This window comes from Entelurus aequoreus, linkage group LG01 (assembly GCF_033978785.1).
Source record: "Entelurus aequoreus isolate RoL-2023_Sb linkage group LG01, RoL_Eaeq_v1.1, whole genome shotgun sequence".
NCBI classification, from domain to species: Eukaryota; Metazoa; Chordata; class Actinopteri; order Syngnathiformes; family Syngnathidae; genus Entelurus; species Entelurus aequoreus.
Genome location: NC_084731.1, coordinates 72,990,734 through 73,009,451, shown reverse-complemented (window position 1 = coordinate 73,009,451; position 18,718 = coordinate 72,990,734). Strand labels below are relative to the sequence as shown.

The window sequence follows — 18,718 nt, the reverse complement described above, 5'->3', positions numbered from 1 at the left end:
GGTTTCCCCACTCGCTGTCTGCAGCTAGGGTGCAGAACTCACGGATGTAGGCCGTGACTGAGCGATGCCCTGCTGGATGGTGTGCAGACGGACTGCAGAGTCCCTACCGTCCACGGGGTGGTCAAACACTGCCCTGAACTCGGCCCGAAAAGCGGCGTAATCGAAGCTCAGGCCCACAGTCTTGTCCACGGCTGCTGTGGCCCACTGGAGAGCCTGATCCGACATCAGCGGAAAAAAGAAAGCTATCTTTGCTCCATCAGAAGAGTAGCGGGAAGGCTGGTGCTTAAAAATGAGAGACAAAACATTGTACAAAGCATTGTACAAATAACAATCATGTCTACATTTATTATGCTTAGATCCGTCAAATGAATAAAATGTTCAATGGTGATGAATCACATTCTGTCTGGAGTTAACTTGTGATTATTATAATCGTTGATATTTCATCAAATCATGTTTTGATCAACATGGACAATTTGTTTGTTTCATGTCAACGTTTATGAAACAGAAAGAAGACAACATGGACATTTACTGACAATAACAACTATGACTATGATTACAAAGTAAACGAAACTTCACTGACGTGTTTATCTTTTTAGCCCATGAATAAGACAACACATGGATTGTTGTGATCTAATACAAGTTGTGATAGTAGGTGTTTTACAAGTTCATGGTATTCATAATGATATGTTGTAATAAACTTGAAGATGAAATACTAGAAAACCAAACATGTTATAATATTTGATGTACTAGCATTTACTGTTTATATATATCACACATGACATATACTGTATATATCACACATGACATTTACTGTATACATCACACATAACATTTACTGTATATATCACACATGACATTTACTGTATATAATCACACATGACATTTACTGTATACATCACACATTTACTGTATATATCACACATTTACTGTATATATCATACAAGACATTTACTGTATATATCACACAAGACATTTACTGTATATATCACACATGGCATTTACTGTATATATCACACATGACATTTACTGTATATATATCACACATTTACTGTATACATCACACATGACATCTTTGACAAAACAACCCACATTTTGTGTTATTCATTCATTCATAATCAAAGTTTAATTTTGCCGCTGCGGTGATGACTCAACTCTCAGCGGCAGTGGATGAAAGTCACTTTTTGGAGCTGGGCTTGTCTTTTACTGGACTTGTATTCTACCTTTGTGATCTATATTTGTACTGAGGGTCACTTAGTACATTTGTTGAAGGAACTTTCACTCACTGTTACCTTATGAACTTTGACAACTCTAATTGAAATATGTAACACATATATATAATATATCAATCAGGGCAGATAATTACAAATAGTAACTATTTTAATGAACTTATGCTACATCTGTTTCTCTACTTTAATAAGAATTTAAAAAATAAAATGTATTATGTAGTGGATGTAATAAAAAGGTATACTAAAGAGTTAATCGTTGAAATAAAAAAAACCTCACCACTGTGACATAGTGTAGCTTTAAGTCTACTCATAAAGACACCAACAACAAATACTTCCATATTCAGATGACTCACTTTTGCGCTTGCCTTCCTCGTCTCCCTCGTCCTCGTTGTCGGGGTCGATGTCCTCTGCCTGCGTGATCCAGTCCAGGTAACCTTTAAGGTCTTCTTCGAGCTGCTGCTTCTCACGGAGCTTCTGGAAGTCACCTCGCGCCTTGGCCTTCTCCCGCTCTTTGGAGAACTCTCTGACGGCACAAACCAGCATCACACCTTCAGATCCCATACCTCCAGACCTCTGGGGGACACCTACCCACTGAGGACTCCCAGGACCAAGTTCAGAACAAAGAAGGATCCAAAGATGACTAGACTGACGAAGTAGACCCACGGCAGCTCAAAGCCCATCGCATCGTTCATCTGCAAAAACATTTCACAATCTTCAGACCGGTCAAGGATTCTGGCACAATGAGGGACCTTAAAGCTGGTGACCGGTCAAGGATTCTGGCACAATGATGGCCCTTAAAGCCGGTGACCGGTCAAGGATTTTGGCAGAATGATGGACCTTAAGGCAGGTGATCGGTCAAGGATTCTGGCACAATGATGGACCGTAAGAACAATGACCGGTCAAGGATTCTAGCACAATGATGGACCTTAAGGCCGGTGACCAGTCAAGGATTCTGGCAGAATGATGGACCTTATGGCTGGTGACCGGTCAAGGATTCTAGCACAATGATGGACCTTAAGGACGGTGACCGGTTAAGGATTCTGGCAGAATGATGGACCTTAAGGTCGGTGACTGGTCAAGGATTCTGGCAGAATGATAGACCTTAAGGCCGGTGACCAGTCAAAGATTCTGGCACAATGATGGACCTTAAAGCTGGTGACTGGTCAAGGATTCTAGCAGAATGATGGACCTTAAAGCCGGTGACCGGTCAAGGATTCTGGCAGAATCATGGACCTTAAGGCAGGTGATCGGTCAAGGATTCTGGCACAATGATGGACCTTAAGAACAATGACCGGTCAAGGATTCTAGTACAATGATGGACCTTAAATGGTAAATGGTAAATGGGTCGTACTTGTATAGCGCTTTTCTACCTTTTTTAAGGAACTCAAAGCGCTTTGACACTATTTTCCACATTCACCCATTCACACACACACACACACACATTCACACACTGATGACGGGAGCTGCCATGCACGGCGCTAACCAGGCCCATCAGGAGCAAGGGTGAAGTGTCTTGCTCAAGGACACAACGGACGTGACTAAAATGGTAGAAGGTGGGGATTGAACCAGTAACCCTCAGATTGCTGGCACGGCCACTCTCCCAACTTCGCCACGCCGTCCCCGTTGGCCCTTAAGGCCGGTGACCGGTCAAGGATTCTAGCACAATGATGGACCTTAGGGCTGGTGACCGGTCAAGGATTCTGGCAGAATGATGGACCTTAAGGCCGGTGACCGGTCAAGGATTCTGGCAGAATCATGGATCTTAAGGCCGGTGACCGGTCAAGGATTCTGGCAGAATCATGGACCTTAAGGTCGGTGACCGGTCAAGGATTCTGACGGAAGGATGGACCTTAAGGCCGGTGACCGGTCAAGGATTCTAGCAGAATCATGGACATTAAGGCCGGTGACATATCAAGGATTCTGCCAAAATGATGGACCTTAAGGCCGGTGACCGCTCAAGGATTCTGGCAGAATGATGGATATTAAGGCAGGTGACCGGTCAAGGATTCTGGCAGAATGATGGACCTTAAGGCCGGTCAAGGATTCTGGCAGAATGATAGACCTTAAGGTCGGTGACCGGTCAAGGATTCTGGCAGCATCATGGACCTTAAGACCGGGGACAGGTCAAGGATTCTGGCAGAATGATGGACCTTAAGGCTGGTGACCGGTCAATAATTCTAGCACAATGATGGACCTTAAGGCTGGTGACCGGTCAAGGATTCTGGCAGAATGATGGATATTAAAGCAGGTGACCGGTCAAGGATTTTGGCAGAATGATGGACCTTATGGCTGGTGACCAGTCAAGGATTCTGGCAGAATGATGGATATTAAGGCAGGTGACCGGTCAAGGATTCTGGCAGAATGATGGATCTTAAGGCCGGTCAAGGATTCTGGCACAATGATGGACCTTAAGGTCGGCAAACGGTCAAGGATTCTGGCAGAATTACCATTAAGGTCGGTGACCGATCAAGGATTCTGACGGAAGGATGGACCTTTAGGCCGGTGACCCAATTCTGGCAGAATGATGGATAATAAGGCAGGTGATCGGTCAAGGATTCTGGCAGAATCACGGCCTTAAGGTCCATCATTTTGCTAGAATCCTTGACCGGTCAATAGCCTTAAGTCCATCATTGTGCTAGAATTATTGGCCGGTGACCAGCCTTAAGGTCCATCATTCTGGCAGAATGATGGACTTTAAGGCCGGTGACCGGTCAAGGATTCTGTCAGAATGATGGACTTGAAGGTCGATGACCGGTCAAGGATTCTGGCACAGTGATGGATCTTAAGGCAGGTGACCGGTCAAGGATTCTGGCAGAATTATGGACTTTCAGGCTGGTGACCAGTCAAGGCTTCTGGCACAATGATGGATCTTATAGCTGGTGACCGGTCAAGGATTCTGGCAGAATGATGGACCTTAAAGCCGGTGACCGGTCAAGGATTCTGGCAGAATCATGGACCTTAAAGCAGGTGATCGGTTAAGGATTCTGGCACAATGATGGACCTTAAGAACAATGACCGGTCAAGAATTCTAGTACAATTATGGACCTTAATAATGTTGACCGGTCAAGGGTTCTAGCACAATGATGGACCTTAGGGCCGGTGACCGGTCAATGATTCTGGCAGAATGATGGACCTTAAAGCTGGTGACCGGTCAATGATTCAGGCAGAGTGATGGACCTTAAGGCCGGTGACCGGTCAAGGATTCTGGCAGAATGATGGACCTTAAGGCCTGTAACTGGTCAAGGATTCTGGCAAAAATGATGGACCTTAAGGCCGGTGACAGGTCAAGGATTCTGCCAAAATGATGGACCTTAAGGCCGGTGACCGGTGAAGGATTCTGACGGAATGATGGATCTTAAGAACGTTGACCGGTCAAGGATTCTTGCAAAGCGATGGACCTTAAGGACGGTGACCGGTCAAGGATTCTGGCAGAATGATGGACCTTAAGGTCGGTGACCAGTCAAGGATTCTGGCGGAAGGATGGACCTTAAGGCCGGTGACCTTTTTTTTGTTTGAATAAGAAATGTATAAATTGTGTATGTGTATGGTGATTGTTGTCGAACAAGAAATGCATAAATTGTGTAAGTGTAAGGTGATTGTTGTTAAAAAAAAGAACTGCATGAATTGTGTATGTGTAAGGTGATTTTTGTTGAATAAGAATTGTATATATTGTGTATGTGTAAGGTGATTGTTCTTTAATAAGACATATATAAATTTTGTACGTGTAGGTGCCCATCCATCCATCCATTTTCTACCGCTTATGCCCTTTAGGGTCGCGGGGGGTGCTGGAGCCTATCTCAGCTACAATCGGGCGGAAGGCAGGGTACACCCTGGACAAGTCGCCACCTCATCACAGGGCCAACACAGATAGACAGAAAACATTCACACTCACATTCACACACTAGGGCCAATTCAGTGTTGCCAATCAACCTATCCCCAGGTGCATGTCTTTGGAGGTGGGAAGAAGCCGGAGTACCCGGAGAGAACCCACGCAGTCACGGGGAGAACATGCAAACTCCACACATAAAGATCCCGAGCCTGGGATTGAACCCAAGACTACTCAGGACCTTTCGTATTGTGAGGCAGACGCACTAACCCCTCTGCCACCGTGCTGCCACGTGTAGGTGATTGTTGTTAAATAAGAAATGCATAAATTGTGTATGTGTAAGGTGATTATTGTTGAAAATGAAGCTTCATTAATTGTGTATGAGTAAGGTGATTGTTGTTGAAGAAGAAATGTATAATTGTGTATATGTAAGGTGATTGTTGTTGAAGAAGAAATCTATAATAGTGTATGTGTAAGGTGATAGTTGTTGAAGAAAAAAATGTGTAATGGTATATGTGGAAGGTGATTGTTTGTTGAACAACAAATGTATAGGTGTGTATGTGTAAGGTGATTGTTGTAGAACAGGAAATAATTAATTGTGTAGTGTAAGGTGATTGTTGTTGAGGAATAAATGTATGAATTGTGTATGTGTAAGGTGATTGTTGTTGAAGAATAAATGTATGAATTGTGTGTGTGTAAGGTGATTGTTGTTGAAGAATAAATATATAATTGTGTATGCGTAAGGTGATTGTTGTTGAAGAATTAATGTATAATAGCGTATATGTAGGGTGATTGTTGTTAAAGAAGAAATGTATAATAGTGTATGTTTAAGGTGATAGTTTTTGAAGAAGAAATCTATAATTGTGTATGTGTAAGGTGATTGTTGTCGAAGGACAAATGTATAATATTGTATAAGTAAGGTTATTGTTGTTGAAGAAAAAATATATAATTGTGTAAATGTAAGGTGATTGTTGTTGAAGAAATGTATTGATTGTGTATGTGTAAGGTGATTGTTGTTGAAGACGAAATGTATAATTATGTATGTGTAAGGTGATTTTTGTTGAAGAAGAAATGTATAGTAGTGTTTATGTATGGTGATTGTTGTTGAAGAAGAAATGTATAATTGTGTAGGTGTAAGGTGGTTGTTGTTGAAGAAGAAATGTATAAATTGTGTATGTATAAGGTGATTGTTGTTAAAGAAGAAATTTATAATTATGTATATGTAAGGTGATTGTTGTTGAGGAAGAAATGTATAATAGTGTATATGTAGAGTGATTGTTGTTGAAGAATAAATGTATAATTGTGTAAGTGTAAGGTGGTTGTTGTTGAAGAAATGTATAAATTGTGTATGTGTAGGGTGATTTTTATTGAAGAAGAAATGTATAATAGTGTATGTGTAAGGTGATTGTTGTTCAAAAACAAATGTATAATTGTGTAGGTGTAAGGTCATTGTTGTTGAAGAAGCAATGTATAAATTGTGTATGTGTAAGGGGATTGTTGTTGAAGAAAAAATTTATAATTTTGTATGTGTAAGGTGATAGTTGTTGAAGAAGAAGTGCTTCAGACAGTTATGGCTGTACAGGGTGACGGCGGTGAGCCTTTGGGCCCTCGGCTGGGGAGTGCTGGGAGCCATTTACTGGGTCGGGTTGGGCTCATCAGTCCCGATGGCCGCCTGGTGCATGGTGTACGGTGCGCTCTTCCCGAGGCGTCGAGGGGGAGACTCATCTCCCCACCCCAGGATCCAGAGTCCCTGGCTGACAAGGATGGCAATGAGACATGTTGCAACCCGCCGGTTCTCAGTGGACCGCAGGGCCTCGACATAAGACTAAATTAGCGGATGGCACTACTTAAAAAGGAGGGGGGCTCAGTTTTGGCTTAGAAATGTGCAAACGAAATCATGCTTCTCATATCTGCTCTGTTTTGGGTTATTAGGTCACCACCAAGTGCAACAAGTGCCAGCAACCATATGACGGTTGTTTTTGGGACATGAAGGGGGTGTTGATGTGTTCCCACTGCTACCTGACCCTTCCCGGCTATCGGTTTGCCTGGGGAGTCATTCACCTTCAACCAGGGGGTCCTACGGTACCGGCAGCGGCGGTAGCCTGCCTTGTTCAGGGTGCTATACCTGTGTTCTGTCAGCAGTTGGGGGGATCCCTTACTAGGCCTCGCATGATGGTAGGTGCCACATATACCTCCATCTATTCTACAATATGGGAACAAACAACTGGGGGTAGGATTATGTCCACCCATGCTCTTGAGGACGGCAGGTTCCTAGCTATCGGGGGTTTACGGCAGGTGCCTGGAGGACCTGATTCTCCAGATAATGGAGGAACTGGAACCTTCAACCTCGGGTTTTTCCGGTGGGGAGAGGACACCTCAATTTCCGTTAGTACTGAATCTGGACAAGAGTCAGGTCCGCCCTCCCCAGAAGGGGGCGCACCTGACCAAGAGGTCCCGGATGCCCCCATAGTAGTGGAAGCCCGTACGCCGGGGGTGGGGATGGAGATTCCCCCCTGGCGCCCGGAGCTCCATATCCCGAACCAGTTGTGATATTAGATGGTGCAGAGCCGGGGTTGACTGATGGGAGGCCGCAGCCGCATGATCCGTGTGTTGGGGTGGTGATCCCTACACCGGCCATAGCTCCTGCGGCTCCTGAACCAGTCACAGTGGACCAGGGTTCCTCGCCTCAAGAGGCGATGGACGCTGCGTCCGGGGCTGAACCGGCAATGGAACCCGAATTTACTAGACGCCTGGAGATTGAGGCGCCTACGGTGGCGTCTGAGCCCTGGGAGTACCTCCCAGAGCACATTACAGATTATGTGAACGAGCTCGAGAACTTTCACTGGGAAGACTGGGAGGACAATTGGGAGATGGGCCGGCAGGAGATCCAGGCTCGAAGAGCGGCCCTGGCGAAAGCGATGGCTGCGCTGGATGCCCGCCTGGAGAAGTCCCAGCCGGAAGCGACTGAGGCTTGTCCCGGGGGCACCGTAACATGTGAACAGGTTCCGGTTGCTGAGGAACCTCGGCATAAGCGGTTGAAAACAGGAGCTCCTCCGGGGTTTCCTGCGCTCCCCGCACAACCGAGGTCACATGCAAGTACTCCCTTGCCTGATTCACCTGGGGCTTCGCTGGTAGACTCGCTGATGCAGTCTGAGTCACCTTCCCCTCCTAGTGAGGAGTGGAAGGACCTCATGATGTCGCTTTGCGGGGCTGTCACCAACCCTATTCCTGCTCACGCTCCCGGTACTCCAGGGCAAAACAATGTGCTCGACAAAACCCCGCCGTCGTCTGCCCGAGGTCGCCTGATACTTGAGGCTGATGACTCAGGGGCGCCGGTGGTATACCTGGATACAACCTCCCCTGTGTCTGCGGATTCTCCTCACGGCTCACCCGGGTCCTTAAGCCCGGGGGATCGGGAGAAGTCCAAGGGACGCTAGGGGACGCTGCCTGTCCTACCTACCAAGGGTTTCTAGAAGGGGGTGTCAAGAAAAATAGAAACCCTCACCTAAATTAGATTAACTATAGACCTAAGATAGGCTGTATTTCCCCCCTAGTAACTGCGAACAGCACGGCAGAGACACAAGGCCTAGAACGAACCCATATAATCAATAGAATGTAAATTATATTTAATCAATGTATATAATCAATGTATTTAATCAAGGAGGAAGTTTGTCAATGATCATGTGAACTAAAGCAGTAATGGTGTCAGGAAAAGGTTCAAGACAAATGGAGAATAAGATCAGGGAAAGTCAGAAGAGAGACATATAGGCCCATGAGTAGAAACTCACACATAGCCATCCCTGAACCCATAGAAATTCCCTAGCAAACAGGGCTGTCAAGGCAGAATGGAGGGACAGGTATAGCGGTCGAAGTAAAAAGTTGAAGATAAGTTCAAGATAAAGGAGAGGGCGAGTGGAATGCTATAGCAAGCAATACATCCCCAGTTCAAAATAACCCTCACGACAGTACTAATTAGCCGGGTGGGGACGGAGTGATATACTGGCACTTAATTGTACAGTTGGAAGAAGGGAGGAATGGGGAGAAGGGTCATCCAGGTGAATCTGGAATAGACTGGTTGGGGCGTAGCTACTAAGTCCACGGTAGCCAAAAAGGGGAGAGTCGAGAATGAACGGAATGAACTAAGAATCGACCAATGAATTGTAAAATATAGTATGATGCAGTATAGCCCCATAGGAGTAAGAGGTGGATTGGTTAGAGAGAAAACCACCCCCCATAACCGAGGGTATATAGGAGTGTAAAGAACATTATTTCACGGGATTCCTTACGTGCGCGTAGCATCGAATGGGCAATCGAGAGGTCTCTTTGCAACTTGGACTGAAACAAAGAACTTTGGCCAAAACTCTACAAGAAGAACCCGATTCGACAAAGCGAGAGACCTCGCTCCATTCCGATCTCCCCGTGACCAAACGAGAGGACCAGGATCTCCTGTCCTACCAAAGGAACCAGGGCGTTACGACTCCACTGCTCCTGCTGGCCTCCCTCTCCGGCCGGCACAGCAGAAGCCCGACGACGGATCACTCGGCCGGGTGACACGTCAGGGTTTGCCCAAATTCAAGAGACTCTTTTCGGCCACTTTCGACCCAACCCCGGCCCCCCTCCAGGGGACCCACCACAAAGGACCTCTCAAAGTAAGTCCCAATTCGAACTTTCATTTGAACTGAATTAGACACCCTCTGATGATTTGTTTGTTACTTTTTATATATTTTTATATTTCAACTTCTCATGATTTTTGTGAAATGATTCATTAACGCTGTGCAATGCTTGTGCCATTGAACCCGCATTAAGGGGCATTATATCAAGATTCATGAAGAACCTGCATTAAAAAGCATTATACCAAGAAGCCAAATTTGCATCCTTTCAACCTTTCACCTACCGACACGTCCTCGACGATAAACCATAGGATCACAGTGTGTACGACACCTAGCTCTCAAGGGTCACTCTAATGGAGTCCACTAACAATTATGTCCTGTAGGGCTGTTCAATTCCAACGCCCTCAAATCCAAACTTAGTCAGTAACAAAAGCCAAGATTCATAGAGGCAAGCTACCATTAAAGCAGCGGGAATTGTGTGTATTAACCTCGACCTTGGAAAGAGAGGCTTCTCTACCGAGTGTACCACAAGGGGAAGCGGGACAGACGCTGAATCAACACAGGGTAGTAGAGCTAGGCGCATTGCCTCGCCATCCAGCAGAGTAGCGCCTACGTCGGTGGAGCAGCGAGGAGGACCCCGTCTGCACCGAGTAGAACAGGACCCGTGGTACGGAGTGCTGGAGTTAGACGACTCGCAGGAAGGAGCTTGTAAGTCAAACAACGGGAATCTAACAATGTGTCAGGGGATTGTTGTTGAACAATAAATGTATAATTGTGTATGTGTAAGGTGATTGTTTGTTGGACAACAAATGTATAATTGTGTATGTGTAAGGTGATTGTTGTAGAACAGGAAATAATTAATTGTGTAGTGTAAGGTGATTGTTGTTGAGGAATACATGTATGAATTGTGTATGTTTAAGGTGATTGTTGTTGAAGAATAAATGTATGAATTGTGTATGTGTAAGGTGATTGTTGTTGAAAAATAAATGTATAATAGTGTATATGTAGGGTGATGTCAAAGAAGAAATTTATAATTGTGTAGGTGTAAGGTGATTGTTGAAGAATAAATGTATAATTGTGTATGTGTAAGGTGATATTTTTTGAAGAAGAAATCTATAATTGTGTATGTGTAAGGTGATTGTTGTCGAAGGACAAATGTATAATATTGTATAAGTAAGGTTATTGTTGTTGAAGAAAAAATATATAATTGTGTAAATGTAAGGTGATTGTTGTTGAAGAAGAAATTTATTAATTGTGTACGTGTAAGGTGATTGTTGTTGAAGACAAAATGTATAATTATGTATGTGTAAGGTGATTTTTGTTGAAGAAGAAATGTATAGTAGTGTATATGTAGGGTGATTGTTGTTGAAGAAATGTATAATTATGTAGGTGTAAGGTGGTTGTTGTTAAAGAAGAAATTTATAAATTGTGTATGTGTAAGGTGATTGTTGTTGAAGAAGAAATGTATAATTATGTATATGTAAGGTGATTGTTGTTGAAGAAGAAATGTATAAATTGTGAATGTGTAGGGTGATTGTTGTTGAAGAAGAAATGTATAATTGTGTAGGTGTAAGGTGGTTGTTGTTGAAGAAGAAATGTATAATAGTGTATGTGTAAGGTAATTGTTGTTGTTCAAGAACAAGTTTATAGTTGTGTAGGTGTAAGGTCATTGTTGTTGAAGAAGAAATGTATAAATTGTGTATGTGTAAGGTGATTGTTGCTGAAGAAAAAATGTATAATTGTGTATGTGTAAGGTGATAGTTGTTGAAGAAGAAGTGTATACTAGTGTATGTGTAAGGTGGTTGTTGTTGAAGAAGTGTATAATAATGTATATGTAAGGTGATGTTTGTTGAAGAAGTGTATAATAGTGTATGTGTAAGGTGATTGTTGTTGAAGATGAAATGTATAATTGTGTATGTGTAAGGTGATTGATGTTAAAAAATACATTTACAATTGTGTATTTGTAAGGTGATTGTTGAAGAAGAAATGTATATTTGTGTAGGTGTAAGGGGATTGTTGTTGAAGAAGAAATGCATAAATTGTGTATGTGTAAGGTGATTGTTGTTGAATAAGAAATGCATAAATTGTGAAGGTGTAAGGTGATTGTTGTTGAATAAGAAATGCATAAATAGTGTATGTGTAAGGTGATTGTTGTTGAATACGAATATTCATTAATTGTGTATGTGTAAGGTGATTGTTGTTGAATAAAGAATGTATAATTGTGTATGTGTAAGGTGATTGTTGTTGAAGAAGAAATGTATAATTGTGTATGTGCAAGATGATTGTTGTTGAACAAGAAATGTATAATTGTGTATGTGTAAGGTGAGATTGTTGTTGAACAAGAAATGTATAATTGTGAATGTGTAAGGTGAATGTTGTTGAAGAAATGTTTTATAGTGTATGTGTAAGGTGATTGTTGTTGAAGAAGAAATGTATAAATGTGTATTGTGTAAGGTGATTGTTGTTGAAGAATAAATGTATAATAGTGTGTGTGTAAAGTGATTGTCGTAGAAGAATACATGTATAATTGTGTATGTGTAAAAAAATTGTTCTTGAAGAAGAAATGTATAATTGTGTATGTGTAAGGTGATTGTTGTTGAAGAAGTGTATAGTTGTGCATGTGTAAGGTGATTGTTCTTGAAGAATAAATGTATAATTGTGTATGTGTAAGGTGATTGTTTTTGAAGAGGCGTATAGTTGTGTAGGTGTAAGGTGATTGTTGTTGAAGAAGTGTATAGTTGTGTAAGTGTAAGGTGATTGTTGTTGAAGAAGAAGCGTATAGTTGTGTATGTGTAAGGTGATTGTTGTTGAAGAAGTTTATAGTTGTGTACATGTAAGGTGATTGTTGTTGTTGAAGAAGTGTATAATAGTGTATGTGTAAGGTGATTGTTGTTGAAGAAGAAGTGTATAGTTGTATATAAGTAAGGTGATTGTTGTTGAAGAAGTGTATAGTTGTGTATGTGTAAGGTGATTGTTGTTGTTGAAGAAGTGTATAGTTGTATATAAGTAAGGCGATTGTTGTTGAAGAAGTGTACAGTTGTGTACGTGTAAGATGATTGTTGTTGTTGAAGAAGTGTATAATAGTGTATGTGTAAGGTGATTGTTGAAGAAGAAGTGTAAAGTTGTGTATGTGTAAGGTGATTGTTGTTGAAGAAGTGTATAGTTGTGTACATGTAAGGTGTTTGTTGTTGAAGAAGTGTTTAGTTGTGTAGCTGTAAGGTGATTGTTGTCACCCAGTAGAGCACGTCGGTCCATCCCTCCATGGTGATGCACTGGAAGACGGTGAGCATGGCAAACAGGAAGTTGTCAAAGTTGGTGATGCCGTTGTTGGGACCTTGCCAGCCTTCTCTGCACACGCTGGTGTTTAGCACACAATGGCGGCCATTTCCTGACACGGCGCACGGCCTCGGCTCTTCTTCTGCCAGCACACCTGAGAGAAATGTCGTGAGCAATTATCCACTTTATAAACAATACAGATCAAGTGTTATTGTGTACAGTATGCAGTATTATATTGTGTTAGCATAACGTGCATGATGTCATCAAATGCAACAGTACATATATATCATGATAACTTGAAATGCATGATGTCATCAAATGCAACTATACATATATGTCATGATAACTTGAAATGCATGATGTCATCAAATGCAACTATACATATATGTCATGATAACTTGAAATGCATGATGTCATCAAATGCAACAATACATATATGTCATGATAACTTGAAATGCATGATGTCATCAAATGCAACAGTACGTATGTGTCATAACTTGAAACGCATGATGTCATCAAATGCAACAATACGTATATGTCATCAAATGCAACAATACATATATGTCATGATAACTTTAAATGCATGATGTCATCAAATGCAACAGTACGTATATGTCATAACTTAAAAATGCATGATGTCATCAAATGCAACAATACATATATGTCATGATAACTTGAAATGCATGATGTCATCAAATGCAACAATACATATATGTCATGATAACTTGAAATGCATGATGTCATCAAATGCAACAATACATATATGTCATGATAACTTGAAATGCATGATGTCATCAAATGCAACAATACATACAGTATTTGTCATGATATGCCACACACCACAACACACACTGCCACACACCACAACACGTACTGCCACACACCACAGCATGCACTGCCACACACCACAACACACACTGCCACACACCACAACACCGGCCACCCTTTCGCACCAGACCCACCACAAACAAACAAACAACGGCTGCAATACCCTCGACAACCAGCACCACCCGTTCAAATCAAAACCGCAATCCTCACCACATGCCGACAAGACCATGGAGACCAGCCTGCGCTAGCTAGTGTGTAACTAATGTATACTTAATGTGTAACTAATGTGTACTTAATGTGTGCTTAATGTGTAATTAAATGTGTACTTGATGTGTAGATATTGTGTAGCTATTGTTTACTTGATGTGTAGATATTGTGTAGCTAATCTGTACTTGATGTGTAGATATTGTGTAGCTAATGTATACTTAATGTGTGATTAATGTGTAGCTAATTTGTACTTAATGTGTAATTAATGTGTAGCTAATTTGTACTTAATGTGTAATTAGGGACGGTGTGGCGAAGTTGGTAGAGTGGCCGTGTCAGCATTCGGAGTGTTGCTGGTTACTGGGGTTCAATCCCCACCTTCTACCATCCTAGTCACGTCCGTTGTGTCCTTGGGCAAGACACTTCACCCTTGCTCCTGATGGCTGCTGGTTAGCGCCTTGCATGGCAGCTCCCGCCATCAGTGTGTGAATGTGTGTGTGAATGGGTGAATGTGGAAATACTGTCAAAGCGCTTTGAGTACCTTGGAGGTAGAAAAGCGCTATACAAGTATAACCCATTTATCATTTATTTATAATTAATGCTTAGCTTGAATGTGAGAGTACTTTACGGAGACTTTACAGAGGAGTTTTTGGGGGAGACCAAAGAATAGGTGGACTTTACGGGGGAGTTTGAGGGGGGAGACCAAAGACTAGTTGGACTTTATGGAGGAGTTTGTGGGGGAGACCAAAGACTAGTTGGACTTTATGGAAGAAATGTGGGGAGACCAAAGACTAGTTGGACTTTATGGAGGAAATGTGGGGGGACCAAAGACCAGTTGGACTTTATGGAGGAAATGTGGGGAGACCAAAGACTAGGTGGACTTTATGGAGGAAATGTGGGGGAGACCAAAGACTAGTTGGAATTTATGGAGGAGTTTGAGGGGGAAACCAAAGACTAGTTGGACTTTATGGAGGAGACCATAGACTAGTTGGACTTTATGGAGGAGTTTGTGGGGAAGACCAAAGACTAGTTGGACTTTATGGAGGAAATGTGGGGGAGACCAAAGACTAGTTGGACTTTATGGAGGAGTTTGAGGGGGAGACCAAAGACTAGTTGGACTTTATGGAGGAAATGTGGGGGGAGACCAAAGAGTAGTTGGACTATATGGAGGAGTTTATGGGGGAGACCAAAGACTAGTTGGACTTTATGGAGGAGTTTGTGGGGGAGACCAAAGACTAGTTGGACTTTATGGAGGAGTTTGTGGGGGAGACCAAAGAGTAATTGGACTTTATGGAGGAGTTTGTGGGGGAGACCAAAGACTAGTTGGACTTTATGGAGGAGATGTGGGGGAGACCAAAAACTAGTTGGACTTTATGGAGGAGTTTAAGGGGGAGACCAAAGACTGGTTGGACTACAAACGTATATGGAGGAGTTTGTGGGGGGACCAAAGAATAGTTGGATTTTATGGAAGAGTCTGTGAGGGAGACCAAAGACTAGTTGGACTTGATGGAAGAGTTTGTGGGGGAGATGTTACGCAGGTGGAAATAGGCGGAGGCGGTTGATGTTACGCAGGTGGAAATAGGCGGAGGCGATTGATGTTACGGAGGTGGAACTAGGCGGAGGCGGTTGATGTTACACAGGTGGAAATAGGCGGAGACGGTTTATGTTACAGAAGTGGAAATAGGCGGAGGCGGTTGATGTTACAGAGGTGGAAATAGGCGGAGGCGGTTGATGTTAAGCAGTCGGAAATAGGCGGAGGCGGTTGATGTTACGCAGATGGAAATAGGCGGAGGCGGTTGATGTTACGCAGGTGGAAATAGGCGGAGGCGGTGGAATTAGGCGGAGGCGGTTTATGTTACGCAGGTGGAAGTAGACGGAGGCGGTTGATGTTACGCAGGTGGAGATAGGCGGAGGCGGTTGATGTTACAGAGGTGGAAATAGGCGGAGGCGATTGATGTTACGCAGGTGGAAATAGGCGGAGGCGGTTGATGTTACGCAGGTGGAAATAGGCGGAGGCGGCTGATGTTACGCAGTTGGATATAGGCGCAGGCGGTGGAAATAGGCGAAGGCGGTTTATGTCACGCAGGTGGAAGTAGACGGAGGCGGTTGATGTTACGCAGGTGGAGATAGGCGGAGGCGGTTGATGTTACAGAGGTGGAAATAGGCGGAGGCGGTTGATGTTACGCAGGTGGAAATAGGCGGAGGCGGTTGATGTTACAGAGGTGGAAATAGGCGGAGGCGGTTGATGTTACGCAGGTGGAAGTAGGCGGAGGCGGTTGATGTTACGCAAGTGGAAGTAGGCGGAGGCGGTTGATGTTACGCAGATGGAAATAGGCGGAGGCGGTTGATGTTACGCAGGTGGAAGCAGCAAATCCCGCCTGCGTTCACCATAGTCGGAACCAGTTCATCTACTTAATATGTACTATGTAAATGACTAATTATTGTGTAGCTAATGTGTACTTAATAGTTAGCTAATGTGTACTTAATGTTTAGTTACTGTGTACTTAGCGTGTAACTAATATGTTCTTATTGTGAAGCTAATGTGACCTTGATGTGTAGCTAATGTGTACTAAATGTGTACTTCATGTGTACTGAAGATGTAGCTCCGGTGTGGTTAAATGTGTACTTAATGTGTACTGAAGATGTAGCTCCGGTGTGGTAATGTACTTGAAGTGTACTCACCTGTCTTGATGGTATAACAGCTGGCATGCATTTTGCCGATGAAGAGTTCCAGACCAATGATGGCGTAGATGATGATGACGAAGAGGACGAGCAGAGCGATGTGCAGCAGAGGAACCATGGCTTTGATGATGGAGTTCAACACCACCTGGAGACCTGCACACATGCATCATCTGTTGTTGTATGTAATATATGACATCTATTACGTTGTTGTATGTGATATATGACATCTATTACATTGTTGTATGTGATATATGACATCTATTACATTGTTGTATGTGATATATGACATCTATTACATTGTTGTATGTTATATATGACATCTATTACATTGTTGTATGTGATATATGACATCTATTAAATTGTTGTATGTGATATATGACATCTATTACATTGTTGTATGTGATATATGACATCTATTACATTGATGTATGTGCTATATGACATCTATTACATTGTTGTAAATAATATATGACATTGTTGCATGTGGTATATGACATCTATGGCATTGTTGTATTTGATATTACATCTATTACATTGTTGTATGTGATATATGACATATACTACGTTGTTGTATGTGATATATGACTACTATGTTGTTGTATGTGATACATGGCATCCATTACGTTGTTGTATGTGATACATAACATCTATTACGTTGTTGTATGTGATATATGACATCTATTACATTGTTGTATGTGATATATGACATCTATTACATTGTTGTATGTGATATATGACATCTATTACATTGTTGTATGTGATATATGACATTGTTGCATGTGGTATATGACATCTATGACATTGTTGTATTTGATATGACATCTATTACATTGTTGTATGTGATATATGACATCTACTACATTGTTGTATGTGATATATGACATCTACTACGTTGTTGTATGTGATAAATGACTACTATGTTGTTGTATGTGATACATGGCATCTATTATGTTGTTGTATGTGATACATGACATCTATTAGGTTGTTGTATGCGATACATGACATCTATTACGTTGTTGTATGTGATATGACATCTATTACATTGTTTTATGTGATATATGACATCTATGGCATTGTTGTAAGTGATATATGACATCTGTTACGTTGTTGTAAGTGATATATGACATCTATGACGTTGTTGTATGTGATATATGACATCTATGACATTGTTGTATGTGATATATGACATCTATGACATTGTTGTATGTGATTTATGACATATATGACATTGTTGTATGTGATATATGACATCTATTACGATGTTGTATGTGATATATGACATCTATTACGTTGTTGTATGTGATATATGACATCTATTACATTGTTGTATGTGATAAATGACATCTATTACGATGTTGTATGTGATAAATGACATCTATTATGTTGTTGTATGTGATAAATTACATATATTACATTGTTGTATGTGATATATGACATATATTACATTGGTGTATGTGGTCAATTTGTACAATGTAAACAATAAACAAAGAAGTGTCTAAATAACAAATTTGTGCAAGGCTAATAAAATATTTATTATTATTATTATTATAATATTATTATTATTATTATTATTATTATATTAATAAAAGTTAATACAAATAGTGAATAGAGCAAAAGGATGATGAAGTGAACATGAGCTCCTCATTACTTCGTAGTAGTGAATTACTTTGTGAGGCGTTACATGTCCTAAGTGGATAAAGTGCACACTTCAGAGATACACACTCAGTACTAGCTCATTAGCATTAAAGCTACAAACACACAAAAGTTTATTAAAAACATTTTTAAACGGTGTAAATTTCACAAATAATTGTACATTAATATTAATTGTAATATTGTGAGACATTTAAAATGGATGACAATTATTGTATCATTCTGGCACCTTCCATCCAAATACAAAACATGTTTTGTCAACTCACTGGGAACTCCTGAGACAAGGCGAAGGGGGCGGAGGACACGGAAGGCTCGGAGGGCCTTGACATCAAACCCCCCAGGTTTGCCTCCTGATTGGCCGCTTGACTCACCGTCTTTGGTTATCATCTCCAGGACCACACTGAACAAACTGGAAG

At 41.9% G+C, this 18,718-nt stretch overlaps 1 protein-coding gene across 2 annotated transcripts in view; it reads right to left on the bottom strand.

Moving 5' to 3' along the window:
• LOC133656886 (voltage-dependent L-type calcium channel subunit alpha-1D-like) overlaps nucleotides 1-18,718 on the bottom strand; it is a 205,076-nt gene that overhangs the window by 161,675 nt on the left and 24,683 nt on the right. For both annotated transcript variants that reach the window (XM_062057746.1, XM_062057752.1), the window contains exons 5-9: nucleotides 18,569-18,711; nucleotides 16,653-16,805; nucleotides 12,896-13,092; nucleotides 1,815-1,918; nucleotides 1,580-1,749 (exon numbers count right to left, since the gene is read on the bottom strand). In XM_062057746.1, coding sequence (XP_061913730.1) covers nucleotides 1,580-1,749; nucleotides 1,815-1,918; nucleotides 12,896-13,092; nucleotides 16,653-16,805; nucleotides 18,569-18,711 — 767 coding nt within the window. The remainder of the gene's footprint in view (nucleotides 1-1,579; nucleotides 1,750-1,814; nucleotides 1,919-12,895; nucleotides 13,093-16,652; nucleotides 16,806-18,568; nucleotides 18,712-18,718) is intronic.